General features: G+C 38.5%; 1 protein-coding gene across 1 annotated transcript in view; it reads right to left on the bottom strand.

Moving 5' to 3' along the window:
* The window catches only part of CATSPERD (cation channel sperm associated auxiliary subunit delta), a 96,968-nt gene extending 70,655 nt beyond the window's left edge, over positions 1 to 26,313 (bottom strand). Inside the window, exons 1-6 of the mRNA XM_036739760.1 lie at positions 26,243 to 26,313; positions 25,786 to 25,858; positions 23,079 to 23,193; positions 12,469 to 12,536; positions 10,262 to 10,375; positions 7,230 to 7,313 (exon numbers count right to left, since the gene is read on the bottom strand). Of these exons, the coding sequence (XP_036595655.1) occupies positions 7,230 to 7,313; positions 10,262 to 10,375; positions 12,469 to 12,536; positions 23,079 to 23,193; positions 25,786 to 25,858; positions 26,243 to 26,313 (525 nt within the window). The remainder of the gene's footprint in view (positions 1 to 7,229; positions 7,314 to 10,261; positions 10,376 to 12,468; positions 12,537 to 23,078; positions 23,194 to 25,785; positions 25,859 to 26,242) is intronic.
* Between the last annotated feature and the right edge of the window lie 1,536 nt (positions 26,314 to 27,849).

Genomic DNA, 27,849 nt, shown 5'->3' with positions numbered 1-27,849 from the left:
TAAAATGGAAGGACGGATATGATGGATTGACTGAAGAACGGAAGAAACATGTATTGTTTACTGATGGAACAGCAAAATATTTGGGCCATAAAAGACATTGGAAAGCAGTAGCCTATAACCCATGTACTAAGAGAGCTTTGGAAAGTACTGGGATAGGTGGAAGTAGTTGATATGCTGAACTTATGGCAGTACATCAAGCTATTAAAACAGAGAAAGGAGGGCAGTGTCATATATTCACTGATTTGTGGGCAGTAGCTAATGGGTTAGCTACATGGATGCCAATGTGGAAAAATCAAAATTGGGAAATTCATGGTAAACAAGTTTGGAGTAAAGAATTATGGGAAGGTATATGAGACATATCTTTGGTTGATAATTTGTCAGTTTTTCATATAGAGGCTCACATGGTCCTCACTATGCCAGAACATAGAGTACAATGTACATGCTGATCAACTAGCAAAGATTGCTACTGAACATGTTGTCCCTACTCTGACACTAACTGATGATCCGGTACTAACAAAATGGGTCCACCAAATGGCCGGTGATTTAGAGGTCCAGGCCACACACCAGGGGGCACAAGATTGAGATATTAGTATCTCTCATTCATTGTTAAAGCAAGTAGCAGAGGAATGTTATATATGTCAATTAGAAAAGGAACGAACTGTTCCTTGGGTAGTAACTGGGGAAATAGCAAGAGGAAAAGTTCCAGCCCAGATTTGGCAGATAGATTACATTGGACCGCTACCCCAAGACAAAGGATGTAAATTTATGTGTACTTGTATTGACACCTATTCAGGTGTACTAGTGGCTTGTCGTTATAAGAATGCAACCCAGAAAAACACCTGTAAAACTCTAGATATTATAAGTCTATATTATGGAACCCCAATGCATATTCAAAGTGACAATGGGCCTCATTTCATAGGTAATGAGATGAAGATATATTGTGTATTGAACAATATAGAGTGGATATATCATATTCCATACTATCCACAAGCATCTTGGTTGATAGAAAGAAATTAACAGATTGTTGGAAGAACTGTTAAGAAAGTTAACTTCTAATAATTCATATCAACCTTGGAAGGATAATTTGGTCACTGTTTTACATAATTTGCATAATAGACCATTAAGAGGAAATACACCTCTTGCCAGAATGATGACCCCAAATATGCACATTAGAAAACAGCAAACACATAAGATCCAAAATATTGAGTATTGGACTATGAGGGAAGATGTCCCACCACCATATCCAGGAATACCTGGTTTGGCAGGATATGATTTACATTGTTTAGAGAACTTTTGGTTGGATAGAAAAGAGATAAGAAATATCTCTACTGGAATATATATGAAAAACTCTAAGAAATATTTTGGACAGATATTACCTAAATTAGGATTAGCAGCACAGGGAATATATGTATTGGCTGGAGTGATAGATTCTGGTTATCAAGGAGGAATTATTGTAACATTCCAGAATTTGGGGGAAGAACCTATGCAATTTTGTAAAAAATGATAGAATATTTCAATTGATTACTATTCCTTGTGAAACAATATCCCTTGTGAAAATTGACCCTCCTTCCAAAATAACTAGCAGAGGAAAAGAAGAGGTTCTACTGATAGAATAAAATTGGGAGCTAAGGTATGGGTAAAGGGGAAGCCGGAAGATGTTCCAAAGGCTGTGGAAATTGTAGCACATGGGAAAGATAATACTATAATTGTTGTTTATTCAGGAGAAGATGATTTCCAAATTATACCCTTGACTCATGTATTCTACTGTGAATGAGGCTATGATAGTCTCTTTCTTTTTGGATTTTTGTCTGTTAAATTTGTTTGCTAGATTTGTTTCCTGTAGGCTTAGTACCATCTACCTGCAGATGCCTGATTGCTTAGGGCAGATGTCACCCTCTGATATGTTCAGATGTCACCTCTGGACCTGTCCATGACTATGATGTGTCACCCTTGGACCTGTCCACAACTGTGATGTGTCATCCTAGACCTAGTTTGACCAAGCTTCGGATGCCAGCTAAAGAACTGACCTCTTGAATGGGACTCCTGACCTCTTGGGGCAGGGACAGCTCTACGTTCAATTTCAGCAGCAAAAAGCTCTGGAGGATGAGACCTTTACCCCTTGCCCCAAGATTTTGAACCCCATTAGTTCGAGGGGGGAATGATGACATTGTTTTATATGTTTATCTTGTGTTATCCCTGTTATATTGCTGTGGAAAGTTCTGTTGACACCAGCTATCCCCAAACTCCCATTGCCCTATGTAATGGATAAGATCTTGGGGCCAAAACTACTAGCAATTTAGATTTGAAGATCTTTCCCACCCATTAATAGGCCATGCAACCTGCTTATATCACAGGAAGCCCAAGTCACATGTTGTGGGAGGAGCTTGCTGAGAGGAAAAGGAAATTGTTGTCACAGGAAATGCTGAGAGAGCAGTTGCTACAGTTAGAGCTGAGGGAAAGAGAGCAGACTGTGATAGCTGTGTTGTTACTTTGCTTGTTGGTGGCAAGGCCCCAAGAAGGTTGTGGGATAGAGTGGTTCTCTGCTGTGATGTTGTGGACTTATTGGTTTGGGGATCTGGTTATTTGGTGTCTGAATAAATGGTTTACTTCTGCTACCTTCTATGTGGAGAGTCTTGTATATTGTGCAATACAGAACCACGTAGGCATTTTGATGATTATCATCTACATTGTGATTACTGCCTTGCTGATATAGGAGGTCAGTACCTTCTCCACAACATCTGCTCCAAGAGCACTGGTATCTAACAGGGGCCATTAATCCATGCATAAGGACAGTAAGTTCCATTGCTTATTGACTTAGTTTTAAAATGTAATGTTATCTGTTTTATTGTATTTTTATTTTTTTTGGAGGAAGTTAGGTGGCATGGTGGGCAGTGTTGGGCCTGGAGTCAGGAAGGCCTGAGTTAAAATCCAGCTTCAGACACCTACTAGCTGTGTGACCTTGGGCAAGTCACTTGACCTCTGCTTGCCTCAGTTTCCCTAACTGTAAAATAGGGATAATAATAGCACCTACCTCCCAGGGTTGTTGTGAGGATCAAATGAGATGCTATTTGTAAAGCATTTAGCACAGTGCCTGGCACATAGTAAATGCTGTATAAATGTTAGCTATTCACTATCATAGCTATTCCCCAATTTCACTAGGAGTGTTGTGGATAGCCTGCAGTTGGCCAAGTGTCTGGCACCTCTGGTCTAGAGCACTGAGCATTTAATTGACACACTTAGCCAAGGTCACACAACCAGCAGAGGAAGGTCATCCTGGTTCCAAGGCAATGCACTGTAACACACTGCTGCCTCTCCCCCACATTTTATGTAGAAGATAGATAAAGTTCAGAAAGGTTCTTTTAAATGATGGAGCCAGGCTCAGATCCCACATCTTCTGACTTTAAATCAAATGTTCTTTCCGGTGCACACAAGCTACCTATTGCCTGGAGCATCAAACACGCTTCTCTGCTTTTCTGGACATCTGGAATTTGTATATAGTTTCATTTCTTGCTACTCCCCAATATGCCCTTTTGCTTTCAGTTATTTTGGTTTTCTTCCCTGTCCTCCTCACACCATACTCATTGCCACCTCTATGTCTTTGTTCATGCTGTCTTCCTGCCAAGAATACCCTTCCTTTCTTCTCTACCTATTCAAGTCAAGTCAAGAAGCACTTATTAAGAGCTTGCTATGTACTCAGTGCTGGTGATACAAAGAAAGGCACAAGAAAGGACCATGGCCTCTGAGAGCTCACCTTCTCGTGCAGAAGATAACATACAAGATATAAATGGGCTAAACTGGAAATAATCTCAGAGGGAAGGCACTAAGATTAAGGAGGACCAGGAAAGGCTTCTTTCAGAAAGTGGGATTTCAACTGAGACTTTTTAAATAGTATTTTAGTACTTAGCACAATGCCTGATACATAATAATGTCTTAATACATGATTGCTGACTGACTGTGTTTGTATTTGTCCTTAGTTCTATTCCCCTCCTTTCATTTTTGGTCCATCCTTTTAAAATATGATCTCATTATACAGCCACTGGGTCCTTTTTCTTCCTCACTGTGAATACTTAGAATTTCATTTTTGAAAGTCTCCTATTCTCCTTGAGTCATTTCTCTTTTGCAGTCTCTGACTATGGCTCCAGGCCAATCTTTTCTCTGAACTGTTTGAAATCTGCCCAACATTCCCCTCCTTGGCTCTGAGAACACTAGGATGTCATGGTCACTTTCTTTCAAAGTTCATATCATTTCTATTTCAACAACCAAAAGTCCAAAGTCGGTCCAAAACTTAAGTAAAAAAAAAATAGAAAGAAATAGAAAGTACCCTGGAATTCTAATTTAATTGCTTTGGCTAAGCTTTAGGTATGTGATGTCAGTGGGAGGTAAACATCCACCCCTGTTGAGCTGCTTTGGTCATCAAGATGAAAGACCCAGTGGCATAAAAATAGCACTAAAATGGGCATCAGGAAATCTGGATTCAAAACATCCTGGCTTTGCCACCAACTAACTGTGACTTTGAGCGAGTCACTTTCCATCTGTTTCTTCAACTGTTAGCTGAGAATATTGGACTAGATGGTACCTTAGGTACATTCCCACTCTGACCTTCTATTCTGCCTGAAGCAAACAAGGATTTTTTTGATGTAATGATTAAAGGGCTACTTGTAGTAATCAGATGAGGCAATTTAGATACAAGTGGGTAGCATATAGGACAGACCCTTGGCCAATGAATGTGGGACATAGATTCCTTGAATGGGTGAATAAATGAATGAATGAATTACTTCTTGAGCATTCACACTATGCTAGAATAAGCAGGGCCATCTCAATTCGGATCTTTTATGCTAACCAAGAAATCCTCTAATTTTCCTTTAAACTTCCCTCATAGAAGGAGATTTCCCATGATACAAAGCAGTCCTTGTCATGGGTCATGGTCTCTACATTTGTTCAACAACAGTTGAAAAGCCATCACCTCTACCTCTTCCCCAGTGGTAGCCTAAGCTCTATTCCTGGATTCATTGGCTGTGATTGGTCACCTTTTGCCACATCTTGGGATACAAGCGAGGGGCCCCCATACCACTTTTTGGCCTGCTCCATACTATGCCAAGTGGTTACATGTGAACTTAGGGAATGTGGGCCAGTTTATGCCAGTGCTTGACAACTTTTCAATAAGCTTATCATTGAAATTCTAGACCAGTAGAGCTAGGGAAATATACTCTAGTGATGTGGTGGTAACAGCATCTCTCTGACCTCTTTCTAGAATCTCATAACTACAGTATAAACGTATTTGATGTTATCTTAAAAAAAAAAACCTGAACCTTCCTACTCCTGATCTAGATAAATGGTTAATTAAAATATACAAAGGCATAATACTTTGTGAACTGTAGACCACATTTGGTACAATCAGGTTTCTTTAACTTTTAGCCGCACAACAAATTTCTTTGAAATCCACAAAGAATTACACGCAGGTTTGGAGCCTAGGTGTCATCCTTGACTCTTTACTCTCTCTCACCACCCATATACAATCTGTTACCGAGGCCTGTTGACTTCACCTTTGAAATCTCCCTCCAATATTTCCCTTTCTCTCATTTGTCACCGTTACCATCCTGGTGCAGGCCCTCATCATCTCAGGCCTGGAATAGTGCAATAGGTCCTGGTGGGTCTGCCTGCCACAAGTATCTCTCTACTCCAGTCCATCATCCACTCAGCCATCAGAGTGGTTTTCCTGAGGTTTTCCTAAAGTACAAGTCAGACCATGTTACCCCCTATGCAATAAACTCCAGTGTCTCCCTATCACCCTCTAGATTAAATATAAAATCTTCTGTTTATTATTCGAAGCCCTTCATAACCTAGCACCATCTTACCTTTCCAGTCTTCTTAGACCTTCACCCTTTTTGGTACCCCCTCACTCCCCACCATCACTCTTCAGTGACACTGGCCTCTTTGCTGTTCCTCACATAAGATTCTCCATCTCCGGACTCCAGATGTTTTCCACTGGTTGGCTGTCCCCCAAGCATGAAATGTTCTCCTTCCTCATCTTCTCTCTTGGCGTTCTTGGCTTCCCTCAAGTCCCAGTTAAAATTCCACCTTCTCTAGGAAGTCCTTCCTGATCTCCCTTAATGCTAGTGCCTTCCTTCTGTTGATCATACTCAATTTACTCTGAATATAGTTTGTCTGTCCAGAGTTGTTTGCATGTTGTCTCTCCCATTAAACTATAAGCTCCTGAGGAGGAGGGAATACTTTTTACCCTCTTTTGTATCTCCAGGACTTAGCACAGTGCCTGACACATAGAAGGCACTTAATAAATGTTTACTAACTGACTTTAGGATCCTAGTCAAAAGTAGGATTTACTAGAGAGTGTAAAGAATTACACTGCACACTTTCAGGAGAGTCACATTTTCCAGGTTGAAGTCAGTCAATCAACAACAAGCTTAAGTACCCGTTCTGCGTCAGGCCCTGAGTTAAGTGAAGGGAACACAAGTGTAAAAATGGCCGATCCTTACTTTCCAGAGACTTTTTCTAGTCCACTCCCTTTATTTGACTGGTAGGGGGAAATTAGGCCCAAGAAAAGGAAATGGTGTAACCACTAAGTGAACTAAACCAGATACTGCACTCCTGCTCCTGTCACATTAACTCTGATTCTACACCCTACTGAATGATCACAAGGCCTGACAACCCTTGAGACTTAAAAGACTATTCCCACAAGATCCAGGCCCAAGGAATGTCAAGCACGGGAACTGCTTACTCAAGACCTAAGAATGATTGTGTTGTGGTTCAGCCCCTTTCATGTAGTAAGTCCTGTTTTCTACAATTGTTCATGGCCCCCTGTGAGCCCTTTGCATTTTCTCTGGAACAAAATAAAGGCTATTCCACACCCTACATTTGCATTATTACCTTAAGTGCATCAATGGGATCTGGGCCCTCTTTACTCACATCCTTGAAGGACTAGATCCAAGCTCTATTTGGAGATTTTCCAAGAGTAAATTCTGGGTGGGGGCATAATGAGTCAAAGAAATAGTGATCTTTTAGGGCTGTCCCTAATATCAGGCCCAGTCCATGTGATTCCAGAGCCTGGAAGCAGATGGCTGCAGGTTATATTGGCATACAAAATCTGGCCAAAACAGGTTCCATCCTTCAAAAGTTAACATGAAACAACTGTACAGATGCAAAAATAGTGAACAATTTGCTTTGCCTCCAGTTCAATTCAAATGAATCTTTCCAATCAAAGAGAAACTCACTACATTGCCTCTCTTCAGGAGCACTGCAAACTTGGCCACAGCATGAAAGAAAAAGAAACCTTCCAAAGTTCCATTAAGTAGTGCCTAAAGGAAAAATTAAAGAATAAAGTAAATGACTGAAGAGTATTAGCATAAGAGCCTAAGCATGAATCCTATGCACTAACACTTACAATTTAACTCCAGATTTCCCAATCTGCTAAAATAAAGTCAAGTCTCATCTTCAGCCTCCATTTTATAGGAAAGCATAAAACACAGTAACTAAAACAAGTGGGACAGATAGAAGGAAGGGAAGAGAATGCCTCTAGCAACAGAATTGCTGAAGGGCAAAGAAATACATAAAACTCTTTGTAAAGTAGTGAAGAATTTTGGTCTTGATTGGGAAAGCCTTCAGACATCTTACTAAAACTGAAAAGGGGAGTAAGGGAGATGAGAAAAAGACCATGACATTGTCATTTGAGAGAATTAAAAAAAAAACCCAGACCCCAAAACCCTTCTCTGTATATGTCACCCTGGAAGGGAAAGATATCTCAAAAATATTATATAGGCATAAAAAGTTTTTTAATTAGAAAGATCAGTTTAAATATAGTATCAATGGACTAAGTTGATCAAGAAAAGGGACATTGATATTCAGCTTCTATTCAAGACTTAAAGGACATGGAAGCAAATTTAAAAGAAGAAGGAATATTATTGTGCTGTAAGAAACAACAGAAGGGACTGATTTAGAGAATCTGAGAGAACTTATATGAACCTATATTGTATGAAGTGATCTGACCAGGAGGACAATTTATACAACAAATACAATATTGTAAAGGAAAACAACTTTGATGGATAAAGTAATTATTACTGTAAAGTACAGCCCAGAGCAAGGGATAACAGGTGGATAGTCACGGTGAGCAACTTAGTATTCTTACAATATACAGAGAAACTTATGTTGGTTTAGGAGGACACAGTCCCACAGGGTGGGCAGCCATAGATGGGTTATGATCTACATCACTGAAGGGAATTTCTGAATCTCTAGATCCATTTGAGGATCTGAGAATAAGAAATGACAAAAGGGATGGATTCAGAAAGTTATAGGAGGACATGAGCAAACTGATGCAGCATAAAGTGACCAAAGCTAGAAGCACAACTTATCTGCCATCTATATTGAAAAGAAAGACACCTATGAAAGATTTAGGAACTGTGGTCAATGCAATGGTCAATTTTGATTCTGGACCACTGATGATAACTCATGCTTCTCACCCTGCAGCACAGAGATGATGGACTAGTAGTACAGAATCATGCCTACATTTTTAGAAACAATGTGTGAATTTGTTTTGTGTGATTATTCTTACTAGTTTCAATAAAGAAACTTTGTTTTTCTTGTGTTGGGCAGAGACTTGGGAATGGGTACATATTGACAGTGATACTAGAAAGAAGAAGGAGAAAGGAAGATAGAGCTTCAATAAATAATTAAAAAGCCAACAGAAGAAAGCAGAAGTTCATGAGAAAAAGACAAGCAGAGCCATGTTGAAAGAGAGGCCATCTAGTCCAGTACCCTCTTTTGAAAGATGAAGAAACTGAATCCTAGGGATGCTAAGTAGGTTCACAAATATAGTATCAGAGATGGGCTATGAATCCTGGTCCCCTAACCATACAGCCAGTGGTGAGTAATTTAAATTCAGTCATTTGGTCTCCTAGAGTGGGAGGGATATCACCCATCAATGGTTAACTTCCCCAGTCATTTAACACATACATGCAGGTATGTCAGGTCTTGAACTGACTATCCCACAAGGGAAGGGGAAGGTTAAGAGTTGGGGTCCTAGCTAAACATTTGGTAGCAGCCAAATGCCTTGGGTAAGACTGAGAATGATTTTAGAGGTTAAATAGCAGGGCAACATGGAAGGAGATTTTTTTTAAAGGTTCATGCTTCACAAGACATTAAGAGAGATGAAGTGGAGAAGAAACATGAGAGACAAAGATGGCCCGAAAGTCCTTATAGATACTTTGTGGTATGTGTCTAGGACTTTGGACTAAGGGTGGCAGGCTGGCCTCAAAGCAAATTTTTGTTTTATGAAATGAAAGAATTCAGATCAAACTTGTTGGATGACAACCCATTAAGATCTCAGGAAACTCTAGAAAAGGTTTCCTCTCTCTGACTTAAATCCTTCCCATCCGTGCATAGTCATTATTAGGCATTTTTAATGTGATTCCTTTTCCTACATTTCCTTAAATTGTATTTTACCTTGATTTTGACTTTTTCTGTATATAAAATCTATAATTGACCTGAGAGCTGTGTATGGCATATTTGTATCTTGCTGGAATAGAGAGAGCTAAATGGAATTTAACCAGTTAGGAAGTCTCCTTTCCAGCTTGGGGGCTAGAGGTCACCTGGAGGGTTGATGAGCTATTATGAATTTAATAATTCATACATTTGGATAACCCTCCCAAATGGCTGAACTTAGGGCTCTTCTTCATTCATAACTTTTGGCCACCTCTCTCTCCTGACTTGTTCAGGGTCACACAGCTTGTATGCATCAAAGGCCAAATTTGAACTTGGGTCTTCCTGACTCCAGGCCCTTGCACTCTGGCTACTCTACCACCTAGCTGCCTTAGAGAGGAACAGATGTTAAATTAGATGGCCCATGAAGCTGGATCTACTCTGTCTGGCCCCTTCCAGTGGGACATGTGCTCTGTTTTTGTGAAAGGATGTGCAATATGCAGTTTGGATATGACAAATTCAGGAATTTGTTTTGCTTGACCAGGCATATTTGTTACAAAAGTTTTTTGCCCCCTTCCCCCAATGGGTGGAAGAGGTAACAGGAAGAGAAAAAAGATTTTTATTCACTAAAACAAGAAAATTATTTAATAGCGCACACGTCCTATTCCTCCCAATTAAGATACAAACTCCTTAAGGTAAAAGACTGTTTTTGTTTTTGTTTTTTTTCTTTTTGAATGCCCAATTCATAACACAGTGCCCCTTGAACATAGTAAACAAGTAATCAATGTTTTTGGAATTAAATTAAATTGAATTTTCACAAAATTTAACATACCAGTTTAGGGATGAATAATTCTTCGAAATGAAATCCCAGACTGTTCGACATATATATGGTGGTATTATATGTAGGCTGTCCAACGCTATATGCTAAAATGCGGTTACTTATAGACTGAAAAGACAAGTTTTTGGAGGAAAATAATAGATGATTGTATGGCATTAATATCAGGTCATTCTGTTGTTTTATTTCTCTATGTATCTCTTCTCTCTAGCCATCCTTCCCATTGCTTCCCAAGTAATCTCCTAATGTCACTGATCCTGTCTCTCAACTTCCTGGGTGCTCCAATGTCTACTGGATAATTTATAAACTTGTGATTTTGGTATTTGAAGTCTTCCATGATCTGTCTTGAAGCATAGGCCTGATCATGTCCCCTTTCCTACTCATTCCCTTGAGGGCCCTATCACCTCCAAGATCAAATAGAAAATCCTGTTTGTTCAAAGCCATTCATAACCTGCCCCTCCCCCCACCTTCCCCATCTTCTTACATCTTACATCTCTCCCTCTCCCATCACTACCTACTCTTCAATCCAGTGATACTGGTCTCCACTTATACATAGTTGTTTGCATATTGTCTCCCCCATTAGACTGGAAGCTACTTGAGGGCAGGGACTACCTTTTAACTTTCTTTGTATGCTCGACATTTAGCATAGTGCTTGACACAAGTTGGTGCTTAATAAATGTTTATTGACTGCTTGACTTTCCAGGCTTATCTCCTATACTTTGGACTACCCTCAGTTCCCCATTCTTCTCCTTGTCCTCTCCTAATATTCATTCCATCCCTTCTACCTGGAATGTCTTCTCCATCTTTGTCCTAACATTTATTAAGCACCTACTTTGTGCCAGGAACAGTATTATGTACTAGTGAATCAAAAATAGTCCTGCCTACAAGGGACTTACTTTCTACTGAAGTATAAAACCTGTACATAGATAAGTGAGTAAAAGATAATTTGAGGGAAGGAACAGTAAAAGCTGGGACATGGAGATTTCACAAAAGGGTTTGAGTGATACCAGCAGCTGAGCCTTGAAGGAAGAGAAGGATTCTAAGCAGTGAGGAAGGAGGACCCATGAGGTAGGGAAGTGGGAGATAAAAAACAGAGGGAGAGAGGATGGAAACAAGCATTTATTAAGCACCTGTTATGTGCCAGCCATTGGGCTAAGTACTTTATCAATATTATCTCATTTGATCCTTATAACAACCCTGTTATTAATCCCCATTTTACAATTAAGGAAACTGAGGCAGACAGAAGTTAAGTGACTTGCTCAGGGTCACACAAAGTCATCCAGTCTGAGGGTGGATTTGAACTTAGGTCTTCCTGACTCTAGGCCCCTCAATCTATCCATGGAGCCCCTTAGCTGTGTAGGGAACAACATTAGCAAATACACCACCTTGACTAGAACACAGAGTAATGTTAACCCCTGCCCCAAAAGGTCAAGTTGAAACTAGATTGTGGAGAACTTTAAATAGCAGCCTGGAGAGTTTGTATTTTATTTTATCATAGGGGCCACCTTATTGGGAAGCATGAAAGACTTTTGAGCAAGAGGTCCAACCTGTAGAAGGCTGTCTTATCAGCTCTGTAAAGGACAGACTAGGGAGAGGACAGGACTGCAAGAAGGTTAGGGCCATGGAGGTAAGTGAAGAGATGGGAAGGGAGAGGAGGCAGGCAAGACAGTTAAAGTCCCTGCCTTTCTTCAAGGTCCAAGTCCGCATAACCAATGGTAGTTACAGCATGACAGAATCTCAGAGTTGGAAGGAACCTTGTGGATCACCTAGTCCAACCTGGGCCTGAATAGGAATCTCATCTAGAATATGGCTAAGTAGTGGTCATCCCATCTATACTTGAAAACTATCCAGTGATGCGGGAACCTATACCCCCTGCACCACATTTGAGCTCTTGTTTTCCTCAAATTCCCCATAGTACTTTGTGGTCCCTTTCTCTTCCCTAGCACTTTGTCTAAATGTTTCCTTCACTCTTAGTGAATTCTCCTGAGTCCCACAGGGATCTCTTCAAATGTTTCCCTTCCTATTCCACTGTAAGATTTTTGAAAACAGAGCCTATATTCTCCCTATCCTTGTTCTATCCTGGCATCTTGAACAAAGAGATAATTTGTAATTATTTGCTGATTAATGAAGCAATGAATGGCCTGTGGCTGGATAATTTAGTTGGTTAGTTTCATACTAATGAAGAATTAAGGCACTATACTTACTTGGCAAGAAACATGAGTACTATAGCAACAGTACTCTGCATATATATCTGTAAGGTGTTTTTCTGTAACTGAAAGGGAAATATGACATAAAGCATGAGGATAAGGCCCTGGAATTTGTAAAATTTATAAACAGAACACCAACATATTTCTTATATTGATAATAGTTATACCAATGACCACTTTAACCAAGAGGCCAAGTCAAAACAGATATATGTATAACTATAGTCAAAGCGATTTCTGCCAGGCTCCATTGACTTAGTTTTGTATGTTATAACCCTTTGTTATCCTTGGTAAGTATGCTAGTTTAATAATAATAATATAATATAGTTAATAAATAATAAAGTATGCATTAGAATAATATAATAATAACATAGTATAATTTAATATAGTATGGACATCATTCTGCATTTCACCTAAAAGCTCTGAATTATGAGTGTTAACTCACTTGTTTATTGGAGATAAGCCACTCAGCTGAGGGGAGGAAAATGGTGGTTAATCACACACAGGGTTCTGGCATGCATTGGATATGCCCCAAAATCAGTGGAAAGCAACTTCAACAAGGATGTATCAAATGAGATGAAATAAAACTACCTACCTACTGAAATCCCTACCCTCAATAGAACAGAGAGATGTGAAATATACAATTAACTGTGATAAAAAAAAATTATACATGATAATTGCATAAGATAAGTGCATGAAAGACCCAAGGCAAGGGCTATGCACAGTCTAGGGGGTTACTGCTGACTAAAAGATTTCAGGGAAATTTTCCTGGGGGAAAAGCGGCATTTGATCTGGACCTTAAAGGATGCTTAGGACAGGCAAGTCAGACAGAAAAGGAATAGGCCCCTTGTAGCTATCTATCTCCCTTTCCTTTCCTTTTTGCTTTTTATTTTTATTTAGTATTTTATTTTTACATGTAAAAACAATTTTACCATTCATTTTTGAAACTTTCAGTTCCAAATTCCTTCCCTTTCTCCCTCCCCACACCCCTTCATTGAGAAGGCAAGCAATTCGATATAGGTTGTACATGTGTAGTCATGCAAAACACTTCCAGAATAGTCATGTTGTGAAAGACTATATTTCCCTCCATCCTATTCCCCCTCCATTTATTCTATTCTCTCTCTCCTTTCACCCTGTCCTTCCTCAAAAGTGTTTTGCTTCTGACTACCCCTCCCCCAATCTGCCCTCCCTTCTATCACTCCCCTTGTCCTATCCCCTTCCCCCCTACTTCACTATAAGATAGATTTCTATACGCAATTGAGTGTCTATGTTATTCCCTCTTTGAGCAAATTCTGATGTAAGGTTCACTAACTTCCTCTCACCTCCCTCCTCTTCCCCTCCACTGTAAAAGCTTTTTCTTGACTCTTTTATGTGAGATAATTAACCCCTTTCTCTTTCTCCCAGTACATTCCTCTCTTACCCCTTAATTTTTTTTTAGACATCACCCCTTCATATTCAACTCACACTTGTGCCATATATATATATATATATATATATATATATATATATATATATATATATATATATATATATATATACATACTCCTTCTAACTACCCTAATAATGAGAAGGGTCTTATAAGTTACAACTACCATCTTTCAATGTAGGAATGTAAACAGTTTAACTTTAATAAGTCCCTTATAATTTCTCTTTCCTGTTTACCTTTTCATGCTTCTCTTGAGTCTTGTATTTGAAAGTCCAGTTTTCTATTTAGCTCTGGTCCTTTCCCAAGAAAGCTTGAAATTCCTCTATCTCATTGAATATCCATTTTTTACCCTCATGGATTATACTCAATTTTGCTGAGTAGGTGATTCTTGGTTGTAATCCTAGCTCCTTTGCCCTCTGGAATATCATATTGCAAGCCCTCCGACCCTTTAAGCTAGAAGCTGCTAAATATTGTGTTATCCTGATCATGGCTCCATGATACTTGAATTGTTTCTTTCTGGCTACTTGCAATATTTTCTCCTTGATCTGGGAACTCTGGAATTTGGCTATTATATTCCTGGGAGTTTTCATTTTGGAATCTCTTTCAGGAGGTGATCAGTAGATTCTTTCAATTTCTATTTTGCCCTCTGGTTCTAGAATATCAGGGCAGTTTTCCTTGATAATTTCTTGAAAGATGATATCTAGGCTCTTTTTTTATCATGGCTTTCAGGTAGTCCAATAATTTTTAAATTATCTCCCCTGGATCTATTTTCCAGGTCAGTTGTTTTTCCGATGAGATATTTTGCCCTTTCCTTTTTTTGAGCAAGGATTAATTAATCAATCAACCAATGTGTTCTCTGCCCTGGTGCAGTGTTGAAGGACATATTGGAGAAGCACAATATAAAACATGATATTTTTTCCTTCAGATAGTTTACATTCTACCTAAAGGAAGAGAAAATGAACACACATGGAACAAAAGAACAAATAAATGCTAAACTCCAATTCAGCCTCCTCCTGCCTCTTTTAAGCTTCTTGGTCTTCCTTAGTCCCTTAACCTTTCTGAGTCTTGGTTTCTTCATTTCTAATGTTGTGATGACACTGGCATTCCTTCCCTCACAGAATGGCTATGAGGATCAAGGTAATATAATATAAATGTGAGCTATTATTACTTACACCCTTCTCTCTACCTCAAAATTTTATCTTTTTACCCATTCTCTTGCTCCTTCTGTTTCATAGGAAGAGGTTTCCTTTCTTCTTCTCAAGGGTTCTCCCACCTCTCAATCCATTATACTGTAATTAGAATCTTGAGTCTCTCCACACAGCTATTAAACTATTAAGAGATCATGGGCAACATTGGAGAGAGAACTTTCAGTTGAATGATAAAGTGGGAAGCCAGACTTCAGAGAACTAAAATAAAAGGAAGTGGTGGTGCCAACTGTAGATGGACTTCTCAAAGAGTTTAGCTATTAAAGGTGGGAGAAATATGAGAAGATATCTAGCAAGGAGGGGTTTTTGAGGGAGACATGTGCATGTTTGTAGGCAGTAGGAAAGCAGTCAGTAGACTGAGAGTGAAGATAAATAAGAGAATGGGGGTGGTCAAGGGGTCAATCTGCCAGAGGAGACAAAATGGAATGAGGTCACTTGTGCATGTAGAGGGGTTGGCCTTCACAAGAAGAGCCCCCTCTTCATTTGAAATAGGAATGAAGGAGACAGTGCCAAAAAGCTTCTGGATAAAATGAATGGCCTTCATTCTTTTTCAGTTAAATATGAAGCAAGGTTTTTAGTTGGAAGGGTGGAGGGAGGAGGGAGCCATGGGAGGTTTAAAGAGAAATGAAAAGTTTCGGGAAAACTGTGATGGTGAGTGGGACAGTGAATCGATTAAGGAGGTATAAAAATATTTCCTTGCTGTAGCAATAGACTTTCGTGATTTTTTTTCTAGCTTCATTCAGCAGTAATGAGTTGGCTCAAAGATAGGGGATAGTGGGAGTAATCCAAAGCTGAGGCTTGGGAGAATTAGATTAGTGATATGATAGGGGGACATGTGGCTCAAGAGAAGAGGACAGTATTGAACTGAAACGGTCAACTTGAGCAAGGAGTCAAGATAGGCAAGTAGACAATAAGCATTTATTAAGAACCTATTATATGCCAGGCACTGCACTAAGTGCTGCAGATGCAAATGCAAGCAAAGAGAAAGATAGTTCCTGCTCTCAAGGAGCTTACATCCTAATTTCTTTTTGACCTCTTGATAGCCTTTGACATTATCAATCACCCTCTTCTCCTTGAAACTTTCCTCCTCCTAGGTTTTCCTGACACTACTTTCTCCTGGTTCTCTGCCTATCTTTCTAACCAAGCTTTCTCAGTACCTTTGCTTGATCTTCATCCAGATTATGCTCACTAACCATGGGTATCCCCCCAAAGCTTGGTTGGAATCCCCTTCTTTTTTCCCTCTATACTATTTCACTTAGTGAAACTCCTCAGCTCCCATGGATTCAATTATCATCTCTATGCAGATGATTCTCAGTTCTGTTTATCCAGCCCCAACTTGATGACCTCCAGCTTCTCATCTCCAAAAACCCATTAGATATCTTCAACTGGACGTATTATAAGCATCTTAAATTCAAAATGTCCCAAACAGAAGTCATCTTCATTTCCTCTAAGCTCTCCCCTCTTCCTAACTTCCTATTGCTGTTGAAGGCATTCATACTCCCAGTCCCCAGGTTCACAACCTGGATGTCATCCCTGACTTCTCACTCTCTCACCTATCACAATCAATTTGTTGCCAATACCAGTTGAGTTTGCCTTCACAGTATTTCTTATATAAGTTCCTCTTCTCTCCTCTGACCACCCCTCTGGTCCAGGCCTTTATCACCTCACTCCTGAATCACTGCAATAGCCTTTTGGTTGGTCTCTCTGCCTCTAGTCTCTCCCCACTCCAGTCCATCCTCCTTTCAGCTGCCAAAGTGATCTTCCCAAAGGTCAGGTCTGATCACATCACACACCACATCCCAAAACACACTCAATAAACTCCAGTGGTTCCCTATCACCTCCAGCATTAAACACAAAATCCACTGTTTGGTTTTCAGAGCCCTTCATAACATGGCCAACTTCCTACCTTTTCAGTATTTATACTTTATTCTCTTTCATGCACTTTTGATCTATTGACACCATTCTCCTTACTGTTCCTTGCATAAAATGCTTCATCTCAAAACTGCATTGTGTCTCCCATAGCTGGAATTTTCTCTCATCTCTGTTTTCTGGCTTTTCTGACTCCCTTCCAAACCCAGCTAAAATCCCACCTTCTACAAGAAGCTTTTCCAACCTCTCTTAATTCTAGTTCCTTCCCTCTGTTGATTATTTCCAATTTATCCTGTATATAGAAACTAGCTCATACATAGTTGTTTGCATGTTGTCTCTCCTATTAATCTCTCAGCTCCTTGATAGAAGGGACTATTTTTCTTTTGCTTTTCTTTGTATCTCCAGTAGTTCTTAGCACAATGCCTGGCGCACAGCAGGTGCTTAATGAATGTTTGTTGATTTGACTTGACTTGCTGACTTTAGGAATAAATTATAAGGTCTCCAATTCTAAATTCTTTCTTCGAAGACCCATTATAGAACATAATTTTTGTTGCATTGTGGCCAGTAAAGGATATATTTAATTTATCTATATTTGTTTATGAGGTTTTTAAAGCTTTAACATGTAGAAAGTTTTGTAAAGGTGCTATGCACAGCTGAGAAGTATACCTTTCTGTTCCTATTCATTAATACCCAGATAGTTATCATGTATAACTTTTAAAAAGTTCTTTTAGGTCCTTATCTTCATTCTTATTTATCTTTTTGTTAGATCTAAATCTGAAAAGGGCACATTGAGGCCCCAAGTATCATGATTTTTACTCTCTATCTGTAATTTATCTCTTTCAACAAAGTCGTTATTTACTGTTGCATTTTCTGATATTGTTGCTATTCTTGCTAAAGCATATGCTCAAGTATGATAAAGCATAATAAATTTTGTCACAGCCCCTCATTTGTTTATATGAAATTTTATGCTTTAGACATGTTTCTTGAAAATAACATATAGTTGGATTCTGTTTCCTAATCCATTCTCCTATCCTCCTCCTTTTTATGGGTGAATTTATCCCACTCACAGTTATTATTGTTAACTGCATATTTCTCTTCATCATATCCTGTTATACTTTTTTTCTTTCTATGTTGCTTCCCCCTTTACAACAAAGTTGTGAAATAGAAGGAAAGTGACCAGCACTAATTATCTGCAATTGAAGCATCTGCTTCCATTTCACTGCCCTTTTTCTTTCTCCTATTCAGACTTCAATCACTAGTTCTTATCCTTTTTTCCCTTTTAATCCCCTTCTACAATTTTCCTTATGAGTATTGCTTTCCCAACTCTACTTTCCCTCTTAAATCCATATCTCCCCATCTCCACGTCCCCACCTGTTTCCTTGTTGAATTTAACACATTTTGAAATATGTGTGTCCATGGAAACAAGATTGAGGTTCATGAGATATCTGCTTCCTCTCGTCCATTCTTCTCCATCTTCTCTTCTCCATCTTTTTCTTTAGCACCCCATTTATGAGAAATAGTAAGTTCTAGACTTTTCATTATTTTATCCCTAATGTGCTTCTTTTCCCCTCCTTTTTATTTCATTTCTCTGTGACAACTGAAATCATTAGGATTCTGAAGGGAACCCTTGTGTCTTCTCTCCCTGTTAATATATTACAATATTAGCCCTTTCTCAATTTAGCCCTTCCAGTTGCTCACATATATTTCCCTTTCTAGGTTTCCTTTGACACCTGGGTTTGAATTTCAAAGTTTCTATGAAGCTCTGGTCATTTTCATCAGGAGTGATTGAAAATTCTCTATTCTATCAAAGATCCATCTCCCCCCTTGGCTATATGTTTCTGTCTCTTGCCTTTTACAAAACTGTGTTCCAAGATAAAGTAGTTACTTCCAGATTTTATATAATTCTAACCATGGTTTTTTTGGTGGTTTTTTTGGGGGGGAGGGGTTGTTTTGTTTTGTTTCTGGTACTTGTACTCTTTCTAGTATCTTGTAGTATGTTTTCTTTGACCCAGAGGTTCTGGATTTTGGCAACAATATCCCCTGGGAGTTTTTGGTTGGTTGTTTCAGGAAGTGAGTGGTGGACTCTTTCTCATTTTGCTTTACCCTCTGGTTCTAACAGATCTACTCAGTTTCCACTTATAACTTCTTAAAACATTTTGTCCATGTTGATTGTTTGGTCATGACTTTCGAGAACTCTGATGATTCTTAAACTAGATCTCCTTAACTTTTTATAAGATAGTTGTTTTAGATTGTAGATGCTTTACATTTTTTCTATTTTTCCCATTTTTATATCTTGTTCTAATATTTTTTGTGTCATTGGAGTCATTGAGTTCTTTTCCAAATCTATTCTAATTTTCACAAGTCTGGGTAAAGTTTTTCTCCTTTCTGTTCTAAGTTGTTCTCCTTCCAACTCTTTACCCCAAAGCTCTTTATTCACTTATAACTTCATTTATTTACCTCTTCCTTCATTTCTTCCAGGTACTCTGATAGCCCTTGAGGCCAACTAATTTTTTAATCTGAGGCTCTGCTTGTAGTTGTGAAGTTACTCTCTTCTTATGGGTTTAGCTCTTGAGCATTTTTTTTTACTCCAGAATATTTCTTCAGTGTTCAGTGTCTTCTTTTGTTTGCTCATATCTTCAGCCCTAGTTTCTGGTTTGGGGCTTTGTTCCAAGGCCAGGATCTTCCCCATCCTACAATCTGGGACAAGCCTTGTTTGATACTCACCTTGACTTCCTGGGCTCCTTCCTCTGGCTTCCACTTCCCTGGTTTATCTGTATTGATAGGTTTCAGGCACCCCTCCAGATCTAGACCTCTTTGTTTTTCATGACACTTTGAACCATTTCAGGTCAAGGTGCGATGGATTCCATGGGGCTCTCCAATCAGTGTGCTAAGGGTTTACATTTCCATGATCAGAGTGCTATAAATTTCTGACTTTCCTGAATTCTCAATCCTGATGTATGACTTTCTTGGCTCCCAAAAACAAAGTGCCTAAGATTCCAAGGATAAAGCACTGGCTAGACATCTGGTCTGTTTACTTGAGCTTACCAACTTCCCTGATGGAAGGTCCTTCAAGCTTTGAGTAACCTTTTTTTAAATCTTTATTTATTTATGGGCTAGCTGAGGGCACTTTCTGTTGTTTCTCTTTGCATTTCTTGTATGTAGTCTAATGGTCTTTTTAGATTTTTGCCTGAGTATATATTGGAGGGTTGGGTTTCTAGAAAATATTTCATACCACCAGTTAAAGAAGAACTCCTACATGTGGTTTTTTCCCTGACATTTTGATATCTTTCCCTCAACCAAGATACTTTGTAAAATAATTCTTTGTGAATCCAGCATGGATTTATTCCACACATTCTTGGTCTAGTTGAGTTGCTCTTACTCCTAATCCTAAGTGCTCTTTCTACTTCTTCATACAGCACATTAGGGACTGAGAATCGAGGGTGGTCCAAATGTAATGTTTTTTTCTGTTGCCATTGATGAAAAGAGGTTGTTAGAATTATTTGTAATTTTTTCCATTTTATAAATATTTATGGTTGTCTAGCTAGTTTCCCCCACAAATGTTCTCCAGGATAATAAACCTATGGGAGACTATAGATCTACTGTCATACAACTGACTTCAAAGTATAGAAAATACAAGATCCTATTTTATTTTTTATTGATTGGGGAGAAAACCCTACATTTGTGAGAATAAAATGCATCCTTAATGGTTCTCTTCCACCAAAGAGTCTCTCATACATGTGTTAAAATCATATAAGATTCCCTGACAAATGCAATCACTTTATCCAACGATCCTTTAATTAATCATATTAATCAAGGCATAACAAAAGGAGATGAATGGTCTTCAGAGGTATCTGCTAATGTCACATGGATCCAAGGAGAAGAATTTCCTTTAGATGGAAAGATATTCTACATGTTCCTGCTTGAGGATGCCACTGTGTTGAGTGCATCAAGCCCCAAAACATTACAAGGCCTCCTAAATGTGATTCATAATTATTCAATGAATATCATCCTGATAGTCCACATAGAACAAAGAAATGGATGAAAAATGCCTATTGTTCAGAACATGACTTGCAGTTGGATGAACAATCCATCAGGTTGGTTCATATATTAGAGGTAGGCACTGCAGAGTGACAATGCGTTGGGCACAGAATTGAAGAGGATGACAGCAAGGGTTTGAAAATTTACATAGCGCTTTTAATTATCCCAAGGAACTTCATGGCGCAAAGATTTATATTTTCAACATAAATATCCTCCCAAGTAATGTATGCTATATGGCTACAAATGTTAGGACATCATAGCCTCCAAAAAATTAAAGATATAGTTGACCCCAGTGTAATGGAGTGATCCTGGTTGGCACCAGCAGGCTATAGCATATTTCCAATGATCATCTACAATTAAACGGTATAAGCATTTTTTTTGCTTTATTTTTCTTGTCTTTTTTTGTAACATGGCTAATGAGATTAAATTGAATCTGTATCATTTTTATTAATCCTATTTACATTTAATTGGTTTTGTCCTGTAATTGCCTAAGTCATGGTTCTTTGTCTCTGAAATCAGTGTAGACTTTCAGATGACTTGTAAAGAGTTGTTCAAAAATCTAGTTCTCCTGCTAATCATTGTCCTATTCTTGCCTCAAGGAAATCTCCTATCCTTGAAGAATGTGAGTGGGCACCAGGGAATCTGGTCTAGTATTTTTATGCCACCAAGCTATCCTTCAAGGATATCTGGTTTGCTATCCAAATAAGTCTGGCCCACTATCTTTAACCTTGCAGATGAACTCAAACAATGAACATTTCTTAGTCACAGGAGGGAAGGAAGGGGTTATTGCTAGTCCTTCATTCCCAACTTCCAACCAATCACGTTGTCCACAACCACATGATATCACCTACCCTATTTTGTTCTTTGCCCTAATTTTATAAAAACAAGTTAAGTCTTCATCTAGGGATCTTGGGCTAAGCTGAGGCAAGCCACTGACCTATTCTATTGCCAGAGAGCACCCCTGCTAATAAAATGCTATCTTGCTAGAAGAGAATGACTTCAGCCTACCTTTGTCAAACTTTACTTGTGACACTAATACGGAAATATGTTCTGCACAATTTCACATGTATAATGGGTATCACATTGCTTGCCTTGTCAATGGATGGAGGAGGTGCTGAGACAGGAAGAAATTGGACTTCCGACTTTAAAGAAATGTTTAAAATGGTTTTATTAATGATATAAGGATATCATTGAGTATATGTAGGATCAGGAAAGGAAATAGACTAGTCATGTGAAGAAAGTAAGAGATAACATGTGGATAGTCCAAGTGCTGCCCTGGTACCCATGAGTTGTAAAAAAGCCTAGGGGTTGAAAGATTCTAATACATTGGGTAGATTCTCTGTGATGTAGCTGTTGAAGCACATGGATAAAATGAAAAGTGATGGAGAAGTTGCAACCTGCACTGATGGAGTGCCCAAATCCATAAGATCACAACAGATCCATTGGTATTTTGAAGCACACCAATTTAGGGAGAGTGCTTTCTATCTATTACTCCCACTTTTGCTGGATCACTGACCTATCACTACATGGGCTCCCCCTAACCATCATATTCATTTCTGATCTGACTATCCAGGGTAGCAGATGACAAGTCCTGGTAAATGTGGGTACTTTAGTCCTTCCCTTATCAGCAACCACAGATACTAAACACTCCTAAAAGAAAGTTCTTAGCAGCGAAAGTTCTTAGCATGGTAAAATGGTTTAACATCAGAAATTGATGGAGTCTTATTGGTGCAAATGACACTAAAGACGATGTATTGTTCCTTCAATGTAGGGTCGTTGGGTCTTTCCATCTCCCCTGTAACTGAACCCGCCTATATGTAGTTTTCCCTATGAGAATGTGAGTTCCTACAAAGCTAAATGTCTCTTACATTTGTATCTCTATTAATTAGCACGTTCTGTGCTGTAAGAGCTTAAGAGCTTTGGTTTTTAATTCATTTGTTTTCTGGTTTTTCATTCAGAATAAAGGTTACTAACAAGAGGAACAAAGTAATTTAGTCCTACAAAATGAATGAACCTTCCTATAGTTATATAATTGGGCAGTTCAAATGAATGTAATAAAGTGAAAAACATACCTAGAATACTCTGCCAGGAATTATCTTCAAAATCATAGCCATAGATATCTCCATTTACTACCAACAATATACTTGTAGCAGAAAAAATAGCTGATGATACATTTGGAGAGCTAATCTAATAAAGTTAATGCATATTAGTCACATTAATAATTATGAAAGCAATATTTCTAGACACATATGTTCATGACTTTTTTGGCCAATAATATTTGAAAAGAAAACTTCAGTTCAAATACTGGGACTAATAATTTTTATCTACATAACCTTGGAAAAGTCACTTAACTTTATTTGGACCTCAGTTTCCTCATCTGTAAAATAAGAAGGACTAACTGATCCCTAATGTCCCTTTCAGCTCTATATTCCATATAGATTGATGACCTAGATTTGGGGGTATATTGAAGAGAAAAGGCTGCCTTCCCCGGGCAAAACTCTTCCTTGCCACCTTCTGGTTTTGCTCTACCCTCCAAATTGGGCTTTCAGAGACTGTGCCCAGGAAGAGCTCTTAGCTTCTTCCTATCTATTATCCCCACTCTCTTACTCATCTTCAGTCTTACCTTGCCTACTGGCTGCTTCCCTTCTCCCTACAAACATAGCCATGTCTCCCTTATTTTCAAAAGAAAAAAAAACCTCCAAACTCTCACTTAATCCTTCCATCCCTGCTACTTATCTTCTTATTCACTTCTCCCTTTCAAAGCTAAAATCCTAGAGAAGGCTATCTATAACTGATGCTGCCACTTCCTCATCTCTCGCTCCTTTAACTCTCTGCAGTCTGGCTTGCAACCTTACCACTTAACTGAAAGTGACCTCTTTAAAATTACTAATGATCCCTTGTGGATCCTAATGGCCTTTTCTCAGTAATCACACTTCTTGCTTTCTTCTGGAACATCATATTCCAAGTTCTCCGATGCTTTACAGTAGCGGCTATTACATCACAATCGTGACTGCGGCTCTGTCATTCTTGAAACCTTTCTTTCTCGATGTTTCTGGATGTTTTTTTTCTTTGACCAGGAAACTCTGGATTTTGGCTATGATATTCCTGGGAGTTTTCATTTCGGGGCTTCTTTCAGGAGGTGAGTGGTGGATTCTTTCTATTTCTACTTTGCCCCCTGGTTCTAAGTGATCTGGGCAGCTTTCTTTTAAAATTTCTCAAAGTAGGATGTCTAGGCTCTCTCTGTCCCTCTCCCTCTCTCTCCCTCCCCCCCCCTCCCCCCGTCGTGGCATTCAGATTGCCCAATAATTCTAAATTTTTTTCTCCTCAATCTGTTTTCTAGGTCTGTTGTTTTTTCTATGTGAGATACTTTAAATTTTCTTCTACATTTTTTCAGACTTTTGACCTCGTTTTAATATTTCTTGTTGTCTCATGGAATCATTGGCTTTCTGGTCCATTCTAATTTTCAGGTAATTTGTTCCTCGGGGAAAAGTTTTGTACCTCTTGTACTAATCTGTTAATTCCCTTTCTAAGTCCTTCATCCATAGCTCTCATTTACTTTCAAACTTTTTTTTCCTCATTTACTCTCATTTCATTTATAATGACATTTTAAAACTCATTTCATTTCTTCCAGGATTTCTATTTGAGTTTGTATTCAAGCTGCAGTTTTAGGCTTTGTTTAAGAGTCATTCTCTCCTGTGTTTGTCTTTTTATTTTATATTATTTTTAATTTATGAAATAAAACAAGCATTTCCATAACATAGTAGAAAAAAAAATGATTACACATGAAACTGCAAATCTATTATGTGTAACTTGCTATTCCTTTTAAATATATAATAAAGTTATCATGTAATTTTCTTTTTTTCCCTTTTTTTCTTCCTCCTCATCCCACCCTAGAGATAGCTACAATTAGATAGAAATATTTGTGCAGGTGTGTGTGTATGTATGTATATGTACAGATATATGTAAAATTATTCTATATGTACTTCTGTTTTTCAGTTCTTTCTCTGGATGCAGATAATGTCTTCCTTCATAGGTCCTTTGTTGTTAATTTGGGTGTTTATAATAGTCAAAATGACTTAGGTGCTCAAAGTTGTTCTTAAGATAATACTGTTGTTACTGTATACAATGTTCTCTTGGTTCTGCTCATTTTGTTCTTCATTATTTCCTGCAATCAGGAAAATCCTGACAATCCAGCTTCCCTTGTGTGTCTGAAGTTTCCTAAGACAGTGTTTCTCTCTTTACACATGTATGGAATTAGTCCTGAAGATAGTATGGAACCACTCATGTCTTCTTTTGAGGAAGGTAGGCAGCTAGGTAGTACAGTGGATAGAGTGCTGGGTCTGGATTCAGAAAGACCCAAGTTCAAATCCAGCCTCAGATATTTGCAAACTATGTGACCCTGAGCAAGTCTTTTTACTTGTTTGCCTCAATTTCCTCAACACTAACATGGACATGTTATGAAGACCAAATGAGACATTACCTGTAAGGTACTTCTTTCAGTGAAGACTTAGAAGCACCTACATTCAATAATTTTATTCAATCACAAAAATCAATCGTTTTACTCACATGCAAAACAATCTGACACACATTAAACATGAAGGAACAATAAGAGGATAACAGCTTGACCTAAGACCATTTCTTTCTGAATTCAACTGAACAAAAATTGGGAAGAACAAAGTTAATAACTACTCACATAGATAAAGGTTTTCTGTTTTGCCAAGGATTTTTTCCCACAACAACCTATGAGTTTTCCCCCAGATCATTAAATAAAAATATTACCTGAAAGCTCTTGGGAATGGCAAGTGGAAGTAGGCTTCTCCTAAAATTATCTCTGGTTAAAAAAAGTCTCTTTCTGAAAGAAAGAGTAAATGAGATAAATCAAGATTTTTCAGCAAAAAAGCAACTGAAATACTAGAATGAGATACTACTTAATTTTTTTAAAACTAGGAACTATCTGGTCTTTTAAAATATAGTGAGGAGTTTTTTTAAACATGTTTTTAGTTTTCACATCACAGTAATCTGCCAATATTCCCCACTACTTTCACTCAATAAACCCTTTCCTGTAACAAAGAGAATTAAAAGGTCTCTAAGATCCCTCCCAATTCTAAATCTATAATCCTTTGCTCATAGGAAACCATATTTAGGGGAGCAGCAATTTTGGTGCTGCAAAGAAAACAGAATAAACACAACCAATGAAGGGACTAAATCTTACCATGTATGTGATATTTTGCCCTACAGTTCCCACTTCTGTACTAAAAGGAGAAGGGCATGTTTCTTCACCTCTTTTTGGGGGCCAAGATTGGTCATTACTATCACTCAGCATTTGGCTCTGTCTTAATAGGAACCATTTAATTAGAAGAGGATTTTTTTTTTAATTGAGTGAAATCCTGAAAACTTTAGAATATTGGCTTCTTGACCTAACATTACCATTTTGGTCAAACTCTTCAAATTCACCAAGAGAACATTATGATAAATGGTATGGGATTAGCTTTGGCTAAGTCAATAACTCATTTTGTACAAAGTACGAAATATATCCTGGTTTGTTGTTTCTTTTCCTGACCTTTGCTGCCATTTTAATGCCTGAGCAGCTAGATGGTACAGTGGATAGAATGTTGGGCCAGGAAGGCCTGAGTTCTAGTCTGGCCTGAGATACTAACTAGTTGTACTGGGAAAGTTACTTAACCTCTGTTTGACTCAGTTTCCTCATTTGTAAAATAGGGATGATAATAATTATACCTACCTCCCAAAGTTGTTGTAAAGTGCTTAGCCCAGTGTCTAGCATGTAGTAAACACTATATAAATGTTAGCTATCATTGATTTTACCAACAAAAAAGTTAGCTCTAGAGTCCCACCTGATGAGAAAAAGACTTTCTCATATGAATTATTGGAACACTGAGGTCAAATTTTCCTCACCTGTAAAAAGAGATTGGACTAAAGGGTCTCTAAGGCCCCTCCCAATTCTAAATCTATAATCCTTTGCTCATAGGAAACCATATTTAGGGGAGCAGCAATTTTGGTGCTGCAAAGAAAACAGAATAAAAAGACCATTAGCTTCAGGCACAAGAGCAACAAAATGGAGAACTAGACATTGTCTCTGATTCTCCACAACCTTTCATACTTCTCCAAAACAGAAATTGTGTGTGGAAATCTTGTAAAAGTAATAGTGAAGAGGCAAACAAGGGGCATTAATGACAGAATCTGGATGGAGATGGTCTGCCTACTGGTGAATCAATGTATTTTTGTGGGACTACATTACAACATAGGAGTGTTCATGAAAGTAGAAGAAGGAAGGAAGGAGAGAGAGAGAGGAATATGTGACATGCCAGAGTCAAATAAAAGGCTAGAAATAAAGGGAAGGTGATCCTTGTGGTACCAGAAAGAGCCTTCAGAAGAGTAAGTTAGGAGTGGAGTTGGAGGAGAATGAAAAGTAGGGGAAAGGAAGGAGGCCTTACTTTAGAGATAGGTGGGTGGTATTGATGAATGCAATATATAAAGAGAGATGGTCTGTGAGGAGAGATGGGACCTTACACTGGGTATGACCTAGAAGATTCAGTACTTGAAAAGTCTGTTCATCCTACATTGATGGGGAGCGGGGGGGGGGGGGGGGGAAGGTAGGGGGCAGGGAGGCAGGTTGGGGAATTAGAACCCCTGGAGGAAACTGGAACACAGATCCAGGGAGTAGATTTAAGTCAAATATTGGTGGAAAAAAGTAACCAAGGGAGGATATAGATCAGTGGTGGGCTGTATGATGAAGGATGTACTAGAGGAAAGACACTACTATGGGGGCAGCATCCTCTCTGATACCTGCAATAACTGACATTGTTCTGGAAGTGAGACACAATG

Source organism: Trichosurus vulpecula, chromosome 1 (genome assembly GCF_011100635.1).
Source record: "Trichosurus vulpecula isolate mTriVul1 chromosome 1, mTriVul1.pri, whole genome shotgun sequence".
Taxonomy (NCBI): domain Eukaryota; kingdom Metazoa; phylum Chordata; class Mammalia; order Diprotodontia; family Phalangeridae; genus Trichosurus; species Trichosurus vulpecula.
This window is presented reverse-complemented; position numbering and strand designations above follow the sequence as displayed.